The sequence below is a fragment of the Coloeus monedula genome (genome assembly GCF_965178545.1).
Source record: "Coloeus monedula genome assembly, chromosome: 1".
NCBI lineage: Eukaryota > Metazoa > Chordata > Aves > Passeriformes > Corvidae > Coloeus > Coloeus monedula.
The window spans coordinates 151,807,639-151,822,996 of record NC_138781.1 but is presented as its reverse complement, the minus strand read 5'-3'; the positions used below and the strand labels follow the sequence as shown (position 1 = coordinate 151,822,996).

Sequence of the window (15,358 nt, the reverse complement as noted above, 5' to 3'; positions counted from 1 at the left end):
CCTATGGTCGACAAATAAAATTTTCCAGTCAAGACCCAAAAATGAAAGGAAACATTCCTTCTCCATGGCCACGTTCTCTGCTCTGTGGTCTTTTACTGGTTCTGTTGCTTCCCAATGTAAATCCTCGTCCCTGTTCCTTTGGCTGAAAGAATGAAAAATGTCTTTTCCAAATATTTTAGCTCTCCAGTAGGATGCCTGCTGCTAAGGAAAACCTCCAATGATCCAGGTGAAATGTGTGAACTGAAGAACGAGAAATAGACTGCAGAGAAACTTATTTTAAACAATGCCCACTAATGAGGAATTTATGGAGGTTTCCTAACTAGATCTTCAGTTTCATAGTGAGGTGTTCGTTGCAAGAGGTTTGAAAACAAATTGTTAAAATTAGCAGTAATAGAGTTCTAAGGGCCAGATGGCATTCACAAATGAGTTCTAAGGGGAAAAAAATGCAGAATTTCAACAAAGATAGACAAATGTCAGGGTATTGGGGGTACCAACAGTGGTCCTGGGCACTCATACCCATATATGTCACAGGTGTAGCTGCATCCAGCCCCATCTGTACACTGATACACAGGCAGCAAGGGCTCTAAGTCAGGATGCAACACATCTGTGAAGAAGGACTAAGTTTAGGGCTCCAAAGACAGCAGAAAAGGAAAGACTCGATAAAAATAAAGACACCAAGAATCAGGCAGACAGGATGGTTATGGCACTGACTGCATCTCTGGAATGCACAGCTTGACTCATGTGCCATTTACACAGTGACCTGTCCTTGAAAAGTAGCAGAATTATGGAGAAGGGATGCAAAAGTAGCAGAACTATAGAGAAGGGAGGCAAAGATATTTTGAGGACAGAACAGCTTTTCCAGTGTGAGAGAACATTCAGTCTGGACAAAAAAAAACGATAAAGGTTTTTAAAAACAGAATTCTCCACATCATTCACAATAGACAATTATTATTCAGTATTTCTCACAGTACAGAGAAGTCCAGATGTAGAACACATAATTATGATAATGAAATTTATTGCCAGAGAGTGCTAGGAAGGATAAAAGGCTAGAGGGCAATTAAGCACATCCTTGGAAGTTAACCCCATAGGGGAGGGTTGAACACAATGATCTGGACTCAGTCTCCAGTTTAGGGCATCTCCCACCTGCAGGAGGATATTTGGAGCTGTGTGCATTTTCCATGTTTCTCACACTTTCTCCCTCAGCACCACTGCTGTCCCTGTAGGGGACACGACCATGGATATGCAGCTTTAGCCTGCAGCACAGCCTCCCTTGGGCTCCCCACTCCATCTCCATTTATTCCACAACCAGGCAATATGATAAAGCAATCACAAGTCCTGTTAACAGTAAGGATGAAAGCTGGAAACCTAAAAAGCTGCTAAAATGATAAGCAAGTAATCCGATGTTCTGTGATTGACATCTTTCTCACTCCTGCTTTTGCACCCTTGTCCTGCTCTGCAGTTCCTGACAGGAGCTCTGGGTCCCTTCCCAGAAGTTTCTTTGTAAAAGAACTTTCTGTAGGATGGGCCCCTTCTGTTTTCAATGTTGGCTTTTGGTTAGAGGGATGAAGAACATTCCTCAGAGAGCCGATAAGTTAGTGCAAGCAACAATTCCACAAGAACAGTAATATGAAACAAATGTAGGATCACGGGCCATAAACACTTTCCCCTCCTACCCAATGTTGAATCAAATCAAAGCAGAGGAAGAAAGAATAAACACAAAAGGAACTGCTGGGGTGAATCTACTGTAAAAGGTCTGAAAAGAAGCATGTCCCTATCAGGACTGCCTGCTGCCCCAGGTGATGTGAGAATCCCACACCTATGGCCCTGACTCCTCCAGTGTTCACACTGCTGAGTGTGAGAGCCAAAGACATTAAAGAATCACAGAATAATTAAGGTTGGAAAAGACCTGTAAGGTTATTGTGTTCAATCGTTAACCCAGCACTGCCAGGTCCACCACTGAACTGTGTCCCTAAGTACCACATCTACATGGGTTTTGAACATGAAATAAAACAGAGGAGAACAGGAGAAACACACATGGCATGTAGCTGTCTGAAAAAACTGCAGCTATATCCTCATTAAATACCTTCTCAGGAGTTAATCTGTGGAACCTCTGCAGAAATTTTTCCCTGCCTAAATTTCCTGAGCCTGCCAATAAAAGCTGCAAGCAGCCTCAAGTCATTGCCTCCCCCTTTCTTCCCCCCCTCAAAAAATTATCAGGAGGGGTCAGCAAAGCATACTCAAAGAGAAAACAACCAGTCCCAACATATGGAGAGGCCTCTCAGAGGTTCCCTCGCAATATCCTTGGTGATCAGCCTCAAAGGCACGCTGAAGTTTTCATTTCACAGTAAGCCTGTGTGTGCCCAGAGCGCTCTGAGCACTTGGAGTCATGGCACCTAGGGCAGATTCCTTCTTTTTTAGCTGCGTGGGAAGCTGTGCTGTGTCTCACAGACAGAGCAATTGCCTTCCCCCAAGGCAGCCCCCACATTAAGACCCTGTGCCCCAGCCCTCCAGCACAATCCTGAATATTTAGGTAGTGCAGTTGAGAGCTAAGGTTTTTAACTTTCCTCCTCCCCTCCGGCCCCTGGACATTTCTGCTGTCATTTCCATTTGGGGCACTGATTTGATGGTGTATTCCCTGTGGAATCTCTTACAGCCCAAACCTATAGACCTTTTCTGAATTGTTTGTTGGGTGGTTTTTTACAGGATTTAGCAGTTTTCATGGCAAAATATGCAGTGACAGAGTTGGGAAAAAATCCAGTAAGGATGGGAGATGAAATTCCACAGCACTTCACCAAAGGAAGGAGGCAAAACACAAAATCACCATCATTTGCTTCCTTATATTACCTCAGATATTCTCACTTAACACCCTAGTTCCTGGAGTCAAGAGCCAGATATCAGAGCTGCAAAGAAAAACCTTGCCATATGCAAAACTAAAAGGCTAAAGAAAGGCCATAACAGAAAATAAAAGCAGTATGATATTTAATAATTTATTAGAATGTGACTCTTAACCACAGGGAGGTTTTGTGATCTTTGAACACCTGTATCTGTCAGAGCCGGGAAAGGACTTGGTCTGTTCTGTTTCTTTCTAAAGACACTGAGAGATGGGCTCATTTTTCCTTTGGCAAATCCCATACATACCACAGGCAGGGGGCTGTCCTCGCCTCCTTGTGCCCGGCACCTCTCGGCCCTGCGTGTCCGCACACCAGCACTGTCCCCGCTGGTGGCACTGCACGGGCGCGTAGCCCCCGTCGGCGGCACAGGACGGCACGAAGGGGTGCTGGAAGCGCAGGGCTGCGGAACGCTCAGCCTCACACCTCGAGGGGCCTGCAAGGAAAACAGTGCGCATCAAGCAGGGAAAGCTTAGAGCTTCAGAACCATCTGTGTTTGATCCCATTGCTGCCTATTTGGGAGGAAAAAAAAAAAAAAAAGGAAAAAAAGAAAAAAAGTTTAATTTCCTGATCGTTTTCGGTGATGCGTCAAGTGTCACCAGCTCAAAACACAAATTCTCCATCCTCTTTTCCTTTGAAGAGTTTGCCCCACGGTTTTCTACTGTAGGTATTGATTTCCAAAAACTAAAAACAGAAGATAAAACCTCAACACATTTTTCAGCCATAGTTGCAAGTAGGCAGAGCAGGAATATCTCTCCCAGGGAACCTTGCTGGAGGCTGGGGGAGCTCTGGCCCTTAGCACAAAAGCAAAGTTGGTCAACAGAGACAGATGTGCAGCCTGGGGGACTGATTTGAAGGCAAACATCAATGTTTCAGGAGAGAATGAGGCATTGCTCCTGCAACCAGGTCTGCACCTGACTGTGGAGATTTGGGCTGAGCCCACCCCATTTCTCTATTTCCCTCTGAAGGGAACTGAAGACCCTATTCCTGTCAAACTGGCCTTAATGGCAGAGAAGGCAAAATTTCATCAAGTAAATTTTCTGGGGTATGATCTCTTCAATACAGGACTTTACACTTTGAACACGAATTTTGCTTGTTTATGTCAACCTGAATCCTATAGCATAAACACTTCTCACCTTCAAGAGCTTTCCAGCTGCACCCAGCTACCTGTGTGAGGCAGTGAGAACACCATGTCAGAGCAAGCTGTTCAACGAGGGGACTCTGACAACGTTCCTAATTTGAGTGGCTTCGGGTGACAGTGTGAGAGCTGCGTAAGTCACCAGAGCATCCCCCTCGGTGGCTGATGAACGAGGTCACATCTCCATCTTGTGGCTGGTACAGCTTCATCTGTGCTGACAGCTGCCGCAGCCCCAGCTACAGTCAGAGCTAAGCCAAAACCACTGTGCAGTGCAGAGGGAAGATGCTTTCCAGACTCCCCAGAAGGATCAGCTTGTCCCAAAGCCAGAAAAACTGTGTGACTATATGGCCAGAAGACTGCTATCAGTATCTGCTTAATATTTCTGGTGATGCAACTCCTTAGCAAGAGTCAGACACATGTCAGAGGAGTTTGGGACTTTGGATGGGAGGGTGAAGTATCACACAGGATTCAAACACTCCCCAAGAGCCAAGGCAGTTTGTTTTGGGCTCTGGTCTAGGAGGGAGGAGGTACCTGAGCTCCTGCCTGCAGAGTTCATTGCCTGTAGGCAGAGAAACTCTCTCCCCATGTGCCTGCCCTGACCAGGGAAGGAATGGGCCCAAGAGCAGATCCAAAAGTTCAGCCTTGCTGACTAAGGCTCTACAAATTCTTGTGTGGTCTCCTGGGAATGGAGTATGTTATGGTCAGTGTAAAATCCTTCCTATTTCTGAATATACCAACATAAATTAGGGAGCATTTTCTCAGGGTTTTAATTTAATAAATCAACAAATCCACCTCCGCAATCTCAGGGCAAGAGATACGGAGAGTTTATGGGATTTCAAATAATGTGATCTGCAGGCACGTGGGAAAGCATTGATCAGAGGACAGGTACAGTCTGCTGGTAAAGAACATACAATGCAGAGAATAAAAGCCAGCTGCAATTCAGGGACCTTGATTCTTTCATTCAAACTGTCATATTATATGATTTTAGAGCAAAAAACTCCTAGAACCACTCTCCTCAACAGTAGATGCCACATATAAGCTCCAAAACTGCCACCTAATTTAGAGGGCATCACCTGGGTGCTACTTACACCGGAACTTGCCAGAGGTGGCCAGCTGGACCCCCAGGAACCGCCTCTGCAGGATCCGATGGATGCTGGTCTCTGTGAACGTGCGGGCAGGCTCTGGTACGGAGAAAACCGTGTCGTAAACTTCGTCTAGCAGCAGTTCCAAGCCTGGGAAACACAGATTTTTAGACAGGGCCTGCTTTTAAGACAGAAGTCAACCTTATACCACAGGAGCAAAACTGGGAGACTCTCAGGGAAAGTAAATCCAGTTCTCTAAACAAGTCAAATGTGGAGTTATACCACATAACCCTAATGCACCACATCCTGCACCCAAGTGCTGGGTGCCCAGACACCACCTTTATGTCTTGACATCTACCAAAACAAGCAGAGAAAACATCCCATAACTGGCAGTAGGCTGTGGTTTTGTTAGGTTCAGGTTGCACTAAAGAAATTGGTGGTATTTTGGAAACTGACGTTACCAAAACCAATTACCAGTCATTTTGGTTGCATACTAAAAACCAAGACAGTCAGTAGTTTCTCTGAGTGAGTGCACGAATTTTTTGAGAACTTCTTTCTTTTCTGGGAGTTAAATGTTGAAGTTCTCATCTGTCATCTAAATTTTTTAAGCTATTGTGCTTTGTATCTTTCCCCTTTAAAAAAAAATAATAAATTAAAACCACAGTATAAGGAAGGTCTGGAAGTCCTCAACCTCCTCATTCCTCCTTGCTTACAAAAGACCATTCTTTCTTCTGAAGTGTCCCATTAACTACTAACATGCCTAAATCCTGAGGTCATGAGAGAAGAGGATGTCCCTGCCCATGGTAGAGAGGTTGGAGTAGATGTTCTCTAAAGGTATCTTCCAACCCAAACAATTCCATTATTCTACCTAAGCAAGAAGAAAAGAGTTCATTCTTCAGCCCTTCATATTCCCCTGGCTTTGCTAATAGGACATATCGAATATGACACTGCTTTCTAGTGTGGGCAGAAATTGGACATTCAGAAATCCTATTCCACATCCCAAAGAGGACAGGATTAGCTCCCAGGCACCAACTCCACTTGTTGCTGACTGAAGCTCTTGCTCCAAAGGATGGGATTTCATCAGTGAGCTCCAGCCCTTCCCATGGGCATTACACTGGTCACAGTGGTCTTACCCCTTGCAAGAATGAAACTGAAGTTCCAAATGAATCTGAAGACTGATAGTTGTTATTTGTCTGTTCCCTTGGGAATTCAGCGCCTCCCAGATTAAAGGATGAGATGCTGGAAGGCACTTACCTGTGTCTGCTAACTCCCTCCCCAGGCTGTCCACGCAGTAACAGTACCCAGAGACCTCAGGGAACGTTTCCTTCACAGAGCTAAATTTTTGGAAAGCCCTTGGGAGCCTGGAAGAAAAAGTAGCCTGCTGTGAAGAGCTCAGGGAGGTCCATCGATAATTACAAAGTATCAGCTGTTTCATTCCTGATTTTATAGGAGAAAGATGTTTGCAGAGCACAAGGCCGCTTCGGTCTCCTTTTGGCAACCAAGCTCTGACATGAGCGAGATCGCTCTTTCAGCAGAGTAACAAGTCTCCTAAATGCCATTTTTTCTAAACAAATAGGAGGTAATCTCCCTTCAGACAGATTTCTGACCCTTCCTAAGCATGTACTCAGCATCTAACACTCATTTTCAATTCTATTCTCACCTTTGAAAGCCTGTCAAAGTGTGTAAAATAGACGGGCGTTGGCTTAATGTTATTGCAACACCCTTTCATTAGCTCCTTCCACAAATCTGCACGGGATGGCAGAATGCCTAAAATAACAGGTTGCTTCCCCTTCCTTACATGCCACGTATGCTCTCTGCACTGAATTAACTACAAAAGCTGATAAAAACGTTGCTAATAGCTTTCATTTTCAGGGCATGGTTCAATTGATTAAGGAGAAGGAGAAAGGGGTTTTAACATGCTACAAGACTGATTTTTGCTTCTGGAGATCAAAGAGATGGTTTCCAGTGTAATATTCTAGGAGTGACAACAGCCAGATTCCAGCAAAGCAATTATTTAAGACAGAAACTTAATAGGGTTGGAGTTGGAAAAAATATGATAAATGTGGTCTTAACTGACAGACATCCTAGGGTTTCTTCAGGAAAAAGATAAGTTTTCCTAGTTTCAAAGTGCCAAGTTCTAAAACAATCATATTATTTCAGGGCACATCCCGCTATCCTGAAATACTATAAAGGTCTGGTGTTCCAGACGCATGTGGCTTATTTGGGAAAACCTAGCAACAGGGACGCAGAATTTTCTGCTAAAGACATTCAGAGAATTACACAAATTAGGATTTTACCAAGAAAGGACACTCAGTAATGAGAATATTGGTGGATTAGGCACTGATTAACTGTGAAAAAGCAGTTCACAAGCCATCCTGTGAAACTGCGACCAGGCTCAATTCAGTGCCACACTCCAGGGATGCTCTAGCATGAGTAGCCTGAGAACAGCAATGAAATGCTTGTCTGGCTCAGAGCTGCTGCTCAAGTGAGTGGTGCAGAGCAAGGGGCCTTTGCCACCTCCAAGACTCTGCCTGAATCATAGAACATTCTGGGTTGGAAGGAACCTTAAAGACTATCTAGTTCCAACCCCTCTGCCGTGGGCAGGGGCAGCTTTCACTGGACCAAGTTGCTCAGGGTTCCATCCAGCCTTGGCCTTCAACACTTCTAAGGATGGGGCATTCACACCTTCTCTGATAACCTGTGCCAGTCCCTCACCACTCTCACAGGAAAGAATTTCTTCCTAACATCTAAATCTAAACCTACCCCCTTCCAGCCCAAAGCCATTCCCCTTTATCTTAACACTACATTAGTTTAAAGCCCTTTTCCATCTCTCTTGTGGCCCCCTTTAGATACTGGAAGTGCAATGAAGTCTCCTGAGAGCCTTCTCTTCTTCAGAGTGAACTCTCTCAGCCTGTCTTCATAGGAGCTGTGCCACCTCCTGTCAGGAGAGCTGAAGATGTTACTGCTTCCACAGGACATCAAAGCTTGGGAATGCACAAAGCAGCAGCCCCTCTGTCAGAGGAAGGGGCTGTAACCTCAGGGCTGTCCCAGTGTTACCCAGCAGTGCTCCCGTCTCAGAATTTGCACATCCCTGTGCAGTGCTGCTTTGCCCTGGCATCCTTCCACATCTTCAGATTAAAAGTCCACTGACTCCCTTGACTTTGGATCATCAAATCCTGCTCCACTGCTGACACTGGCATGCTGAGAGAGACTAAAATGTCACACTTCAGGGCCCAGAGGGGCTTCTGACAGCATGAAAACAATACAATTTAAGGTATAAACACATAAATACCATATTCCTATGGTCTTCAGTGTACACATAAACATCTTGGAGTATTTCAAGACCTTTCAGCTGCCCTGGATTATCATGCACTGCCCACTGCCCAGTCAGGAATATGATAATTTCTCCACACTGCTCAAGTTCTTGGAGCTCATCACCTCAGCATCTGAACCTCTACATGAGTGAAACAGGTTCAATGAAAAAAGTGGATCCTGCTTCTTTCATCCTCAGCATTAAGAGGTCACATGCACAGTTATGCTACTTTGGGGCAGATGTGCAATCACATCTTGACATTCTGGTTATTTTTGTTGCAATTTGAGAGTAAAGCTAAATAAATTACAAACAGATATAAATTAGGCCCATACAAACAAGAGAGCAGAACTTTTCTCACCTTATGTGGAAAACCCACTTCTGACCACATTTTTTCTTTTCTCAGACTCTTTAACAGCCCTCAAGATATGTAGTAATAATGTAGAATTCCTCATTTATCAGAGCCAGTCCAAATCAACTGTGACTACATTTAAGTTATGGATAAACTTAGAGTGTCTATGTGTTTCAACAAGAATGCTCACACTCAAAAACACGGGAAAATAAATAAAAGTGATGTTGTTGAACTTTTCTTCAAACTAAGAGTCTCTGCTCTTGGCTTCCAGCAAAGACAACTCACTACTGATTATAGCAAGAAAGTAAAAAGATCTTCCTTGACTTTTGATTTTTTGATAATTCCCATCAGTCTGCTACAGGGTGTTCTATATGGCTGCCCATCCAGGCAGGACCTGGACACAGTCCATACAGAGTAAGTAACAGCAGCCAAGCCCTCAGGGTGAGGCAGGAAATTTGGGATCATCTTTCTTTTTGGAAGTCTTCTTTTTGGGAAAGTCTTAGCTCTAAACTTCTGAGTTTCTCCGTTTGTTTGTTTGGGGGTGGTGGTTTAACATACTGGCTTATTCTGGGATACTTATGAAGGTCTAGGGAAATAATTTGGAAAGAGAGTTAGGATGATATCTCTAGATTTCAAAAATCAGTGTGTGGAACCAAAGAAAGTTGCTCCACTGGTTCCATATGAACATAAAATACAGGTTTAGACCCCTGTCCAGCTACAGTCCTTTGCTGTGGAACTCATCCCTTCAACTCCATATTCTGCCCTGGTTTTGGGAAGGAATAATGACATTTCAGGCAGGAATAGTATGAAAATAAATATATTAATGACCTGAAATACTCAGATACGATGGCAATAGGTTAAGCCAATGCCATAATTAGAAGGCAGACAGCTGGGAGTGAAATGATCCTGCTGTGATTAATTACATGACATAGACAGAAAATAAATCCAATCTCACAGGTCTTTGCAGGCAAATCTCCCAGTGGGAGGAAAAAAATGTCAATTTAAAGCATTGATTTCTCCACTCTAATTGCTTTTTTAGCATTTCCACACTCCACAGACCAACAAAAGAGCCAGATTATTTTGCTCTCACCAGAATAACCTCTCCTGAAGCGCTGACAAATTTGCACTGTGCGTTCAGACCTGACTTTCAAAAGAAAAAAAAAGAAACAAAAGAAAAAAGAAAAAAGAAAAAAAGAAAAAAGAAATCCCTCCAAACAGCAAAATTGGCATTTACAATAAAATGCCTTTGCTGCTACAGAGCCAAGTCACAACGAGATGCTATGTTTATTGCACTGCCCTCCACGAGGGAAACTGGTGCTGACTGAGGTGACGAGTCAGTGGCACTTCTAGGGACACCAAAAGGTTTCTCTGGAGAGTCTGAATATCTGCACCAACACAAACTCCTCTCCCAGCAGTTCCCTTTGCCCATCCCTTATGTCTCCGTCACAGTATTAATTCCCAGCTCCTCCACAGGACAACAGCTTCCTGCCCCCGCAGACAAGGATTTCACCCGGTGTTCTGAAACATTCCCCAACCCTCTGCAACCACCTAAAGCCAGTTGTGCACAGCACAGCTGTCCATCACGTGCTGGTTCACCTGTGTGAGCAACCCCAGAATTTCATCTTTGCATGTTGCCACTTGTCCGTCTGCTTTCATCTCCCATATGGAATTGTCTTTCCTACCTCATACATATATCCAAATTTCTCTGTTCCTTCTGTATTTATCTTATTTGCTCTTGTCTGTCTGTCTCAGAAGTAGCCCTGGCTACTTTTCCAAATACAGATCACAACATGGTATCCAGTGCTGTGTGAGGACACACCAATTAAACTGCTGGTATGGAATACTTTTTTTTTTTTTTTAAATCAGCAGATTTAATTGAGAAGAAAAAGTTTTTTTCACTTGGTCCATTCTTCAACAGAAAATAACATTGTGTGCAGTTACAGAATAAAGGCTTCATGAGGCAAAAATCACAAAAAAGCAGTCAGACAGTGCCTTGAAGGGGCATGCAGGATTACCTTCCTGCTTCAGAAGTCTGAGCTCTTACCTGTTATAACTGTGAACAAGATCAAAAACACTCATGTCTGTTGTGTTGACAAACTTGCACTGGACGGGCAGGAACTCTCCATCTGCTGAGCACTGTGGTGGGCTCTTCTCCCCAAACCCGTGCAGAATGCGACGATCTCGGATCTCACAGTTCCCTGGACCTGATGGAGAAAAAAGGTAATGTTCATTTGTGTAATTTCCCACAAACAGCTGAATGGCCACCCTGTTGTCTAAAAGGGGGTTACATTCATTACATTGAGCAGGGACACTGAGGTGCATCATCTTGTTTTTATGAAGAGCAGGAAATTGGACTCAATAATCTTACATGTCCCTATTCGCACCAAACCTTTCAAACTTACAAAACCCATCATTTTGTTGAATATTACTTACACTGTGCTGGCTTTCCTCTTTGTCTGGTGCCATAAATCTCCATTCCTTCTGTATCTACACACCAGCACTCTCCCAGCTCCATGTCACACTGCACCTTGTCAAAAGCCCCGGAATCCAGGCACTGAGGGATGTAGGAGATACTGCTGCTGTTGATGTATCTGCTCACCAAGATCCTCTGCTTTTGCAGCTGGCAAAAGGACAAGCCTGCAGTACCAGAGAGGGGCACTGTTAGAGGAAGGTTCTTGTTGGGCACTGAATCATTTATCGAGGCAACATCTGAGTTTTCTCAGAACTACAAGTTCTGAGCCTGCCACCCAGGTGGCATGAGGACATTGATGGACTTGAGGTTATGAAAATTGGTACAGAGAAGCCCACCACAGATGAGGTTGAAGCTCTCCAACTCAAAAGCCATTACACTAAATCAATCTTTTATTCACAATTTATCTTACTGAGACCTTCATAAATACAGACATCCAAGTGTATCAGGTTTCTGTGATAAATCCTGAAGAAACTCCAGAACTTCCACTAGAAAGACCTAAACTACCACAAACTAGAGTCCATCAAAGTCTGGGGCTAGCCTATTCTTGATTTCAGCACTTCAGATGCAGATTGAAATGGTTCTTTACTCAATCTGAGCAAAAATAGAAACTTTTTACTTACAAGATAGGGGATATCCATTCTGTTTGCTGCCAGGAACCTCAACACCATTCTCATCTACACACCAACAGGAAACACCATTCCTACTGCACTGGACTGTCCTGAAGAAGATCACAAGTAACATATTTTATTTTGTGTGTGTAGTCAGTACCAGATATAAACAAAACCATAAAGCAAACCAAACCATGTCAAATACTTTAAAATCACAAATAATGGAACTGGCAAGGGCTGCATTTCTGGTGACTTTAATCAGTGGGAGCCCTTAACTCTAGTAGTTCTCTGAATTCTTCAGGAATTGCAGATATGTGACTTGAAGTCATTGAAGAAGCAAGCAGGTTGGACAGAACCCTAATTCTCATTATCTGAGATTCACCAAAGACTTTGAGACTGTTTCTAAGTCAAATCTAGAATGGTCACAGTTGCCACCAGACGCAACAACAATAGTAAAGAAATTACAATCTGTACTCAGCCTCAACTTTAACTTTTTAGCTTCTTGAACCTTCAAGCAAGATGCTGCTCCCTAAATCACTGTTCTCTGTGTGGTTTTTAGTTCCTTTACTGCCTTTAGAAAGAAACCTGACTGTGCCACTTACGAGGGTGGGTAAGTTCTCAGTCACTTGGCTGAGCTGTGCCAGCTGGCTCACACATTCACCCATGAGCATGTGTAGGAAGACAGCAAACTGCACCAAGTCTTTAACATGCAAATAATGCTGCCAAGATTAGTCTGTTAATGTTAAACTGACCTCTTAACCCAGAGATTATTTCCAACAACAGAGAATTCATTTGGGAGAGGCTGGATCTGTGACATGGCTCAGTGAAGTCACTTCAAGTCTTCTGGACTTCCCATTCTCCAGTGCATGGATACAGTGGCTCTCCAAGACAGGCTAAAACTCTCATTACCAATAAAGGTCATGTCATACACCAGCACATTAATAGCAGGGATGAATTACCTGAACTGGCCATCCTCTGAGCACTGAGGAACAAAGGCTTCTCCTGCTGAAAAAGCCTTTTCCCTCTGAAGTTCACATGGACGCAGTGGTTGGGAATCGGTCTGATACTCTGAAAACAGCAAGAAGATAAAAACCTGAGTTGGTTTAAAACACCTAAGGGTGGTTTCACCACAAGCCCATTCTCATCAAAACCCTGTTCGTGCCAGTGCTGCAGGAGAACAGTCCCAGGTTCAGGGGTCCTCCCTGGCTGTTTCCCCATTGTTCCTTGTGTGGGTTTCTGTGTGGGACAGCACAGGGAGGTACTGAACAAACCCGCTGTTCTGCCAGCTGCAGGATGAGCACATGGTGGTGAACCCCTTTCCCAGGCCTGTGCTTAGTTAGTCTCAGCTCTGTTCTGTACTGGCATGGCTATAATTTTCTGGTACTTGGGGTTCTTTACTTAGTTATGCCTATGACCACAAAACAGCCCTTTGCATAACCACACACATCACTATTAAAGTTTCTGAGTAATTAATCTTTATTGAAGCTAAGTCACTCACTATTTCACCAAAAGGAGAGGTATTGCTTTTTAATCTCATGAAAGATTAAAAAAAAATCAATTTCTAGCAATAGCATCAGACTAATTCATATTAGGAGCACTCTCAATTTTCACTGGAGCAAATGATCAACTACTGAAGCCATCTAGAAAAATTTTAATGCATTCAAAGCTGCATTTGCTGTAGTTTTAGTAGAAAGATGAAATTCATTAAATTCTTTCTTACAGAACAGATTACTTGATCTGACACTTTCTACACCCTCAAAGTCTGATGAATGTCATGCTCTTAATACCACTGATTAGTTTATAAAAATACAGAAAAACAAACCCACAGATACAGCAATTTAGTCCAAAGATTGGCTTAAGCCAGTATTTGGTCTGAGCACAATCACACACAGCAGTGCAAATACATCATAAGTATTCTGAATGCTTTTTGAAATAATTTGCAGCTCATGAACTTCTACTGCTACAGATGATTCTTGTTCTTCTAGTGCTTCTCAATCACACCTGTTTCTATGAGTTTTTACTGTGTCCCTTTAAGACCATGTGAAAATTTTCAAGAGACTGCAAAATTTCAGGTGATCTCATCTCTAGGAAACTACATGTAGGCAAAGCTCCCTGTTGTCACCTCAAACATCAGTTGCTCTGGGATGTGTGGAGATACCTGTGCACAGTGCTAGAGAGGGTCTACCAAGACATCTGAGTTAAATGACTAACTAATTCAGTGATTCAAATTGCTGGTTGTGCAGAACTATCAAACTCAGGCCAAAGAACTGGGGGCAGCACTCAGATATCCAATAACTTAAAGTTCAAGCCTAAATTAGATGATGGCACATACAAGTAGATGTGATTGGAGACCTTCACAACACTGCAGCAGCACCTTTTCTTACCTATGCTCCTTCTCTAGCCCTTGAGAAAATGGGTTTTTTCCACCCAAAATCCAGGTGTACAAACTCGGGTAAGCCTGACCACTTAAAGATCCTTACAGTTTAGTGTTTAACCTGGAGCTCAGACTCAGTTTGCACAGCACTCAATAACCAGCTAAGTTTGCAGTGTGCAAGATTCAAGATCATTATATATTTCATCAGGACAACACACAGAGCAGCACAAAGATCACAGTCACCCTTGGGCACAGGCAGAGGAGAAGGACAAGTGTACTTACCAAATATATTGGCTGTTGCTATGCTAATAAAGCAACAGAGGGTGCAAAATGGGATGGAGCCCATCTTGTGAGGGGAGAGCCCCATCCCCTTCTGTCTGTGAGGCAGTTCTGTGCACCCCACAGAGCCTTCACGGCCCTTTTATAGCACCCATCACGGGGATAGGTTCACTTCTGTGCTGGTGGCTGGGCACAGAATGGTGTGAGTGACGCACATGATGTTTCTGAGCAAATTGCAAGAGGCCCTTTCAGCTGGAACTGCCCTCTTGGCTCTCCTCAGCCAGTTCTCATCCCCGCTCCAGGGAGCACAACTGAGCCAAGTGGCAGCAGGCACAGTGGGTGGCAGGGGGGCTCAGTTATTCCAGCAAGTAAATTGAGCATATTGGTGTGACCCTGGGCAGAGCTCTGGCTCTGACCTGCCCCAGGGTGCAGCCAGGCTCTGCACTCCCCAGTGGAAGTGCACATTTTTGCATTCCCAGAGAGCTGAGCCTGCTGAGGGACAGACCAGAGTTAGGCCTCTGGGTGCTGCACATTAGGAGTGAATATAACTCAATGTGGTTATTAAGTGAAAAACAGTATGGATGCAGCTCCACTGACTAAAGTGAATCGAGGATCAGAGTCAATTACATTCCATCTTTTGCTTTTACTCCCACTTGCACCATGAACTTTAACACAGCCAAGTATCCGACAAAAGGAGCTTCACTTCTTGGGCTTCATCCTCTAGCTGTACGACTAGTATGACCATGAGGACTGTTAAGTCAAGCTTTTTGGTACTAATTACATGCAAGATCCTCATCCTAAAATATATGGGAAATATTATTTCTTTGATTCCAGAGTTTCAGTCGTTAATTGGC

General features: G+C 43.8%; 1 protein-coding gene across 1 annotated transcript in view; it reads right to left on the bottom strand.

Annotated features, from left to right (window-relative positions):
- The window catches only part of TG (thyroglobulin), a gene marked incomplete at both ends in the record, with an annotated part of 148,988 nt that extends 134,417 nt beyond the window's left edge, over window positions 1–14,571 (bottom strand). The window contains 8 exons of the mRNA XM_082288942.1: window positions 3,139–3,324; window positions 5,115–5,258; window positions 6,363–6,469; window positions 10,815–10,974; window positions 11,204–11,407; window positions 11,864–11,961; window positions 12,811–12,919; window positions 14,508–14,571. Of these exons, the coding sequence (XP_082145068.1) occupies window positions 3,139–3,324; window positions 5,115–5,258; window positions 6,363–6,469; window positions 10,815–10,974; window positions 11,204–11,407; window positions 11,864–11,961; window positions 12,811–12,919; window positions 14,508–14,571 (1,072 nt within the window). The remainder of the gene's footprint in view (window positions 1–3,138; window positions 3,325–5,114; window positions 5,259–6,362; window positions 6,470–10,814; window positions 10,975–11,203; window positions 11,408–11,863; window positions 11,962–12,810; window positions 12,920–14,507) is intronic.
- Window positions 14,572–15,358: the final 787 nt, after the last annotated feature.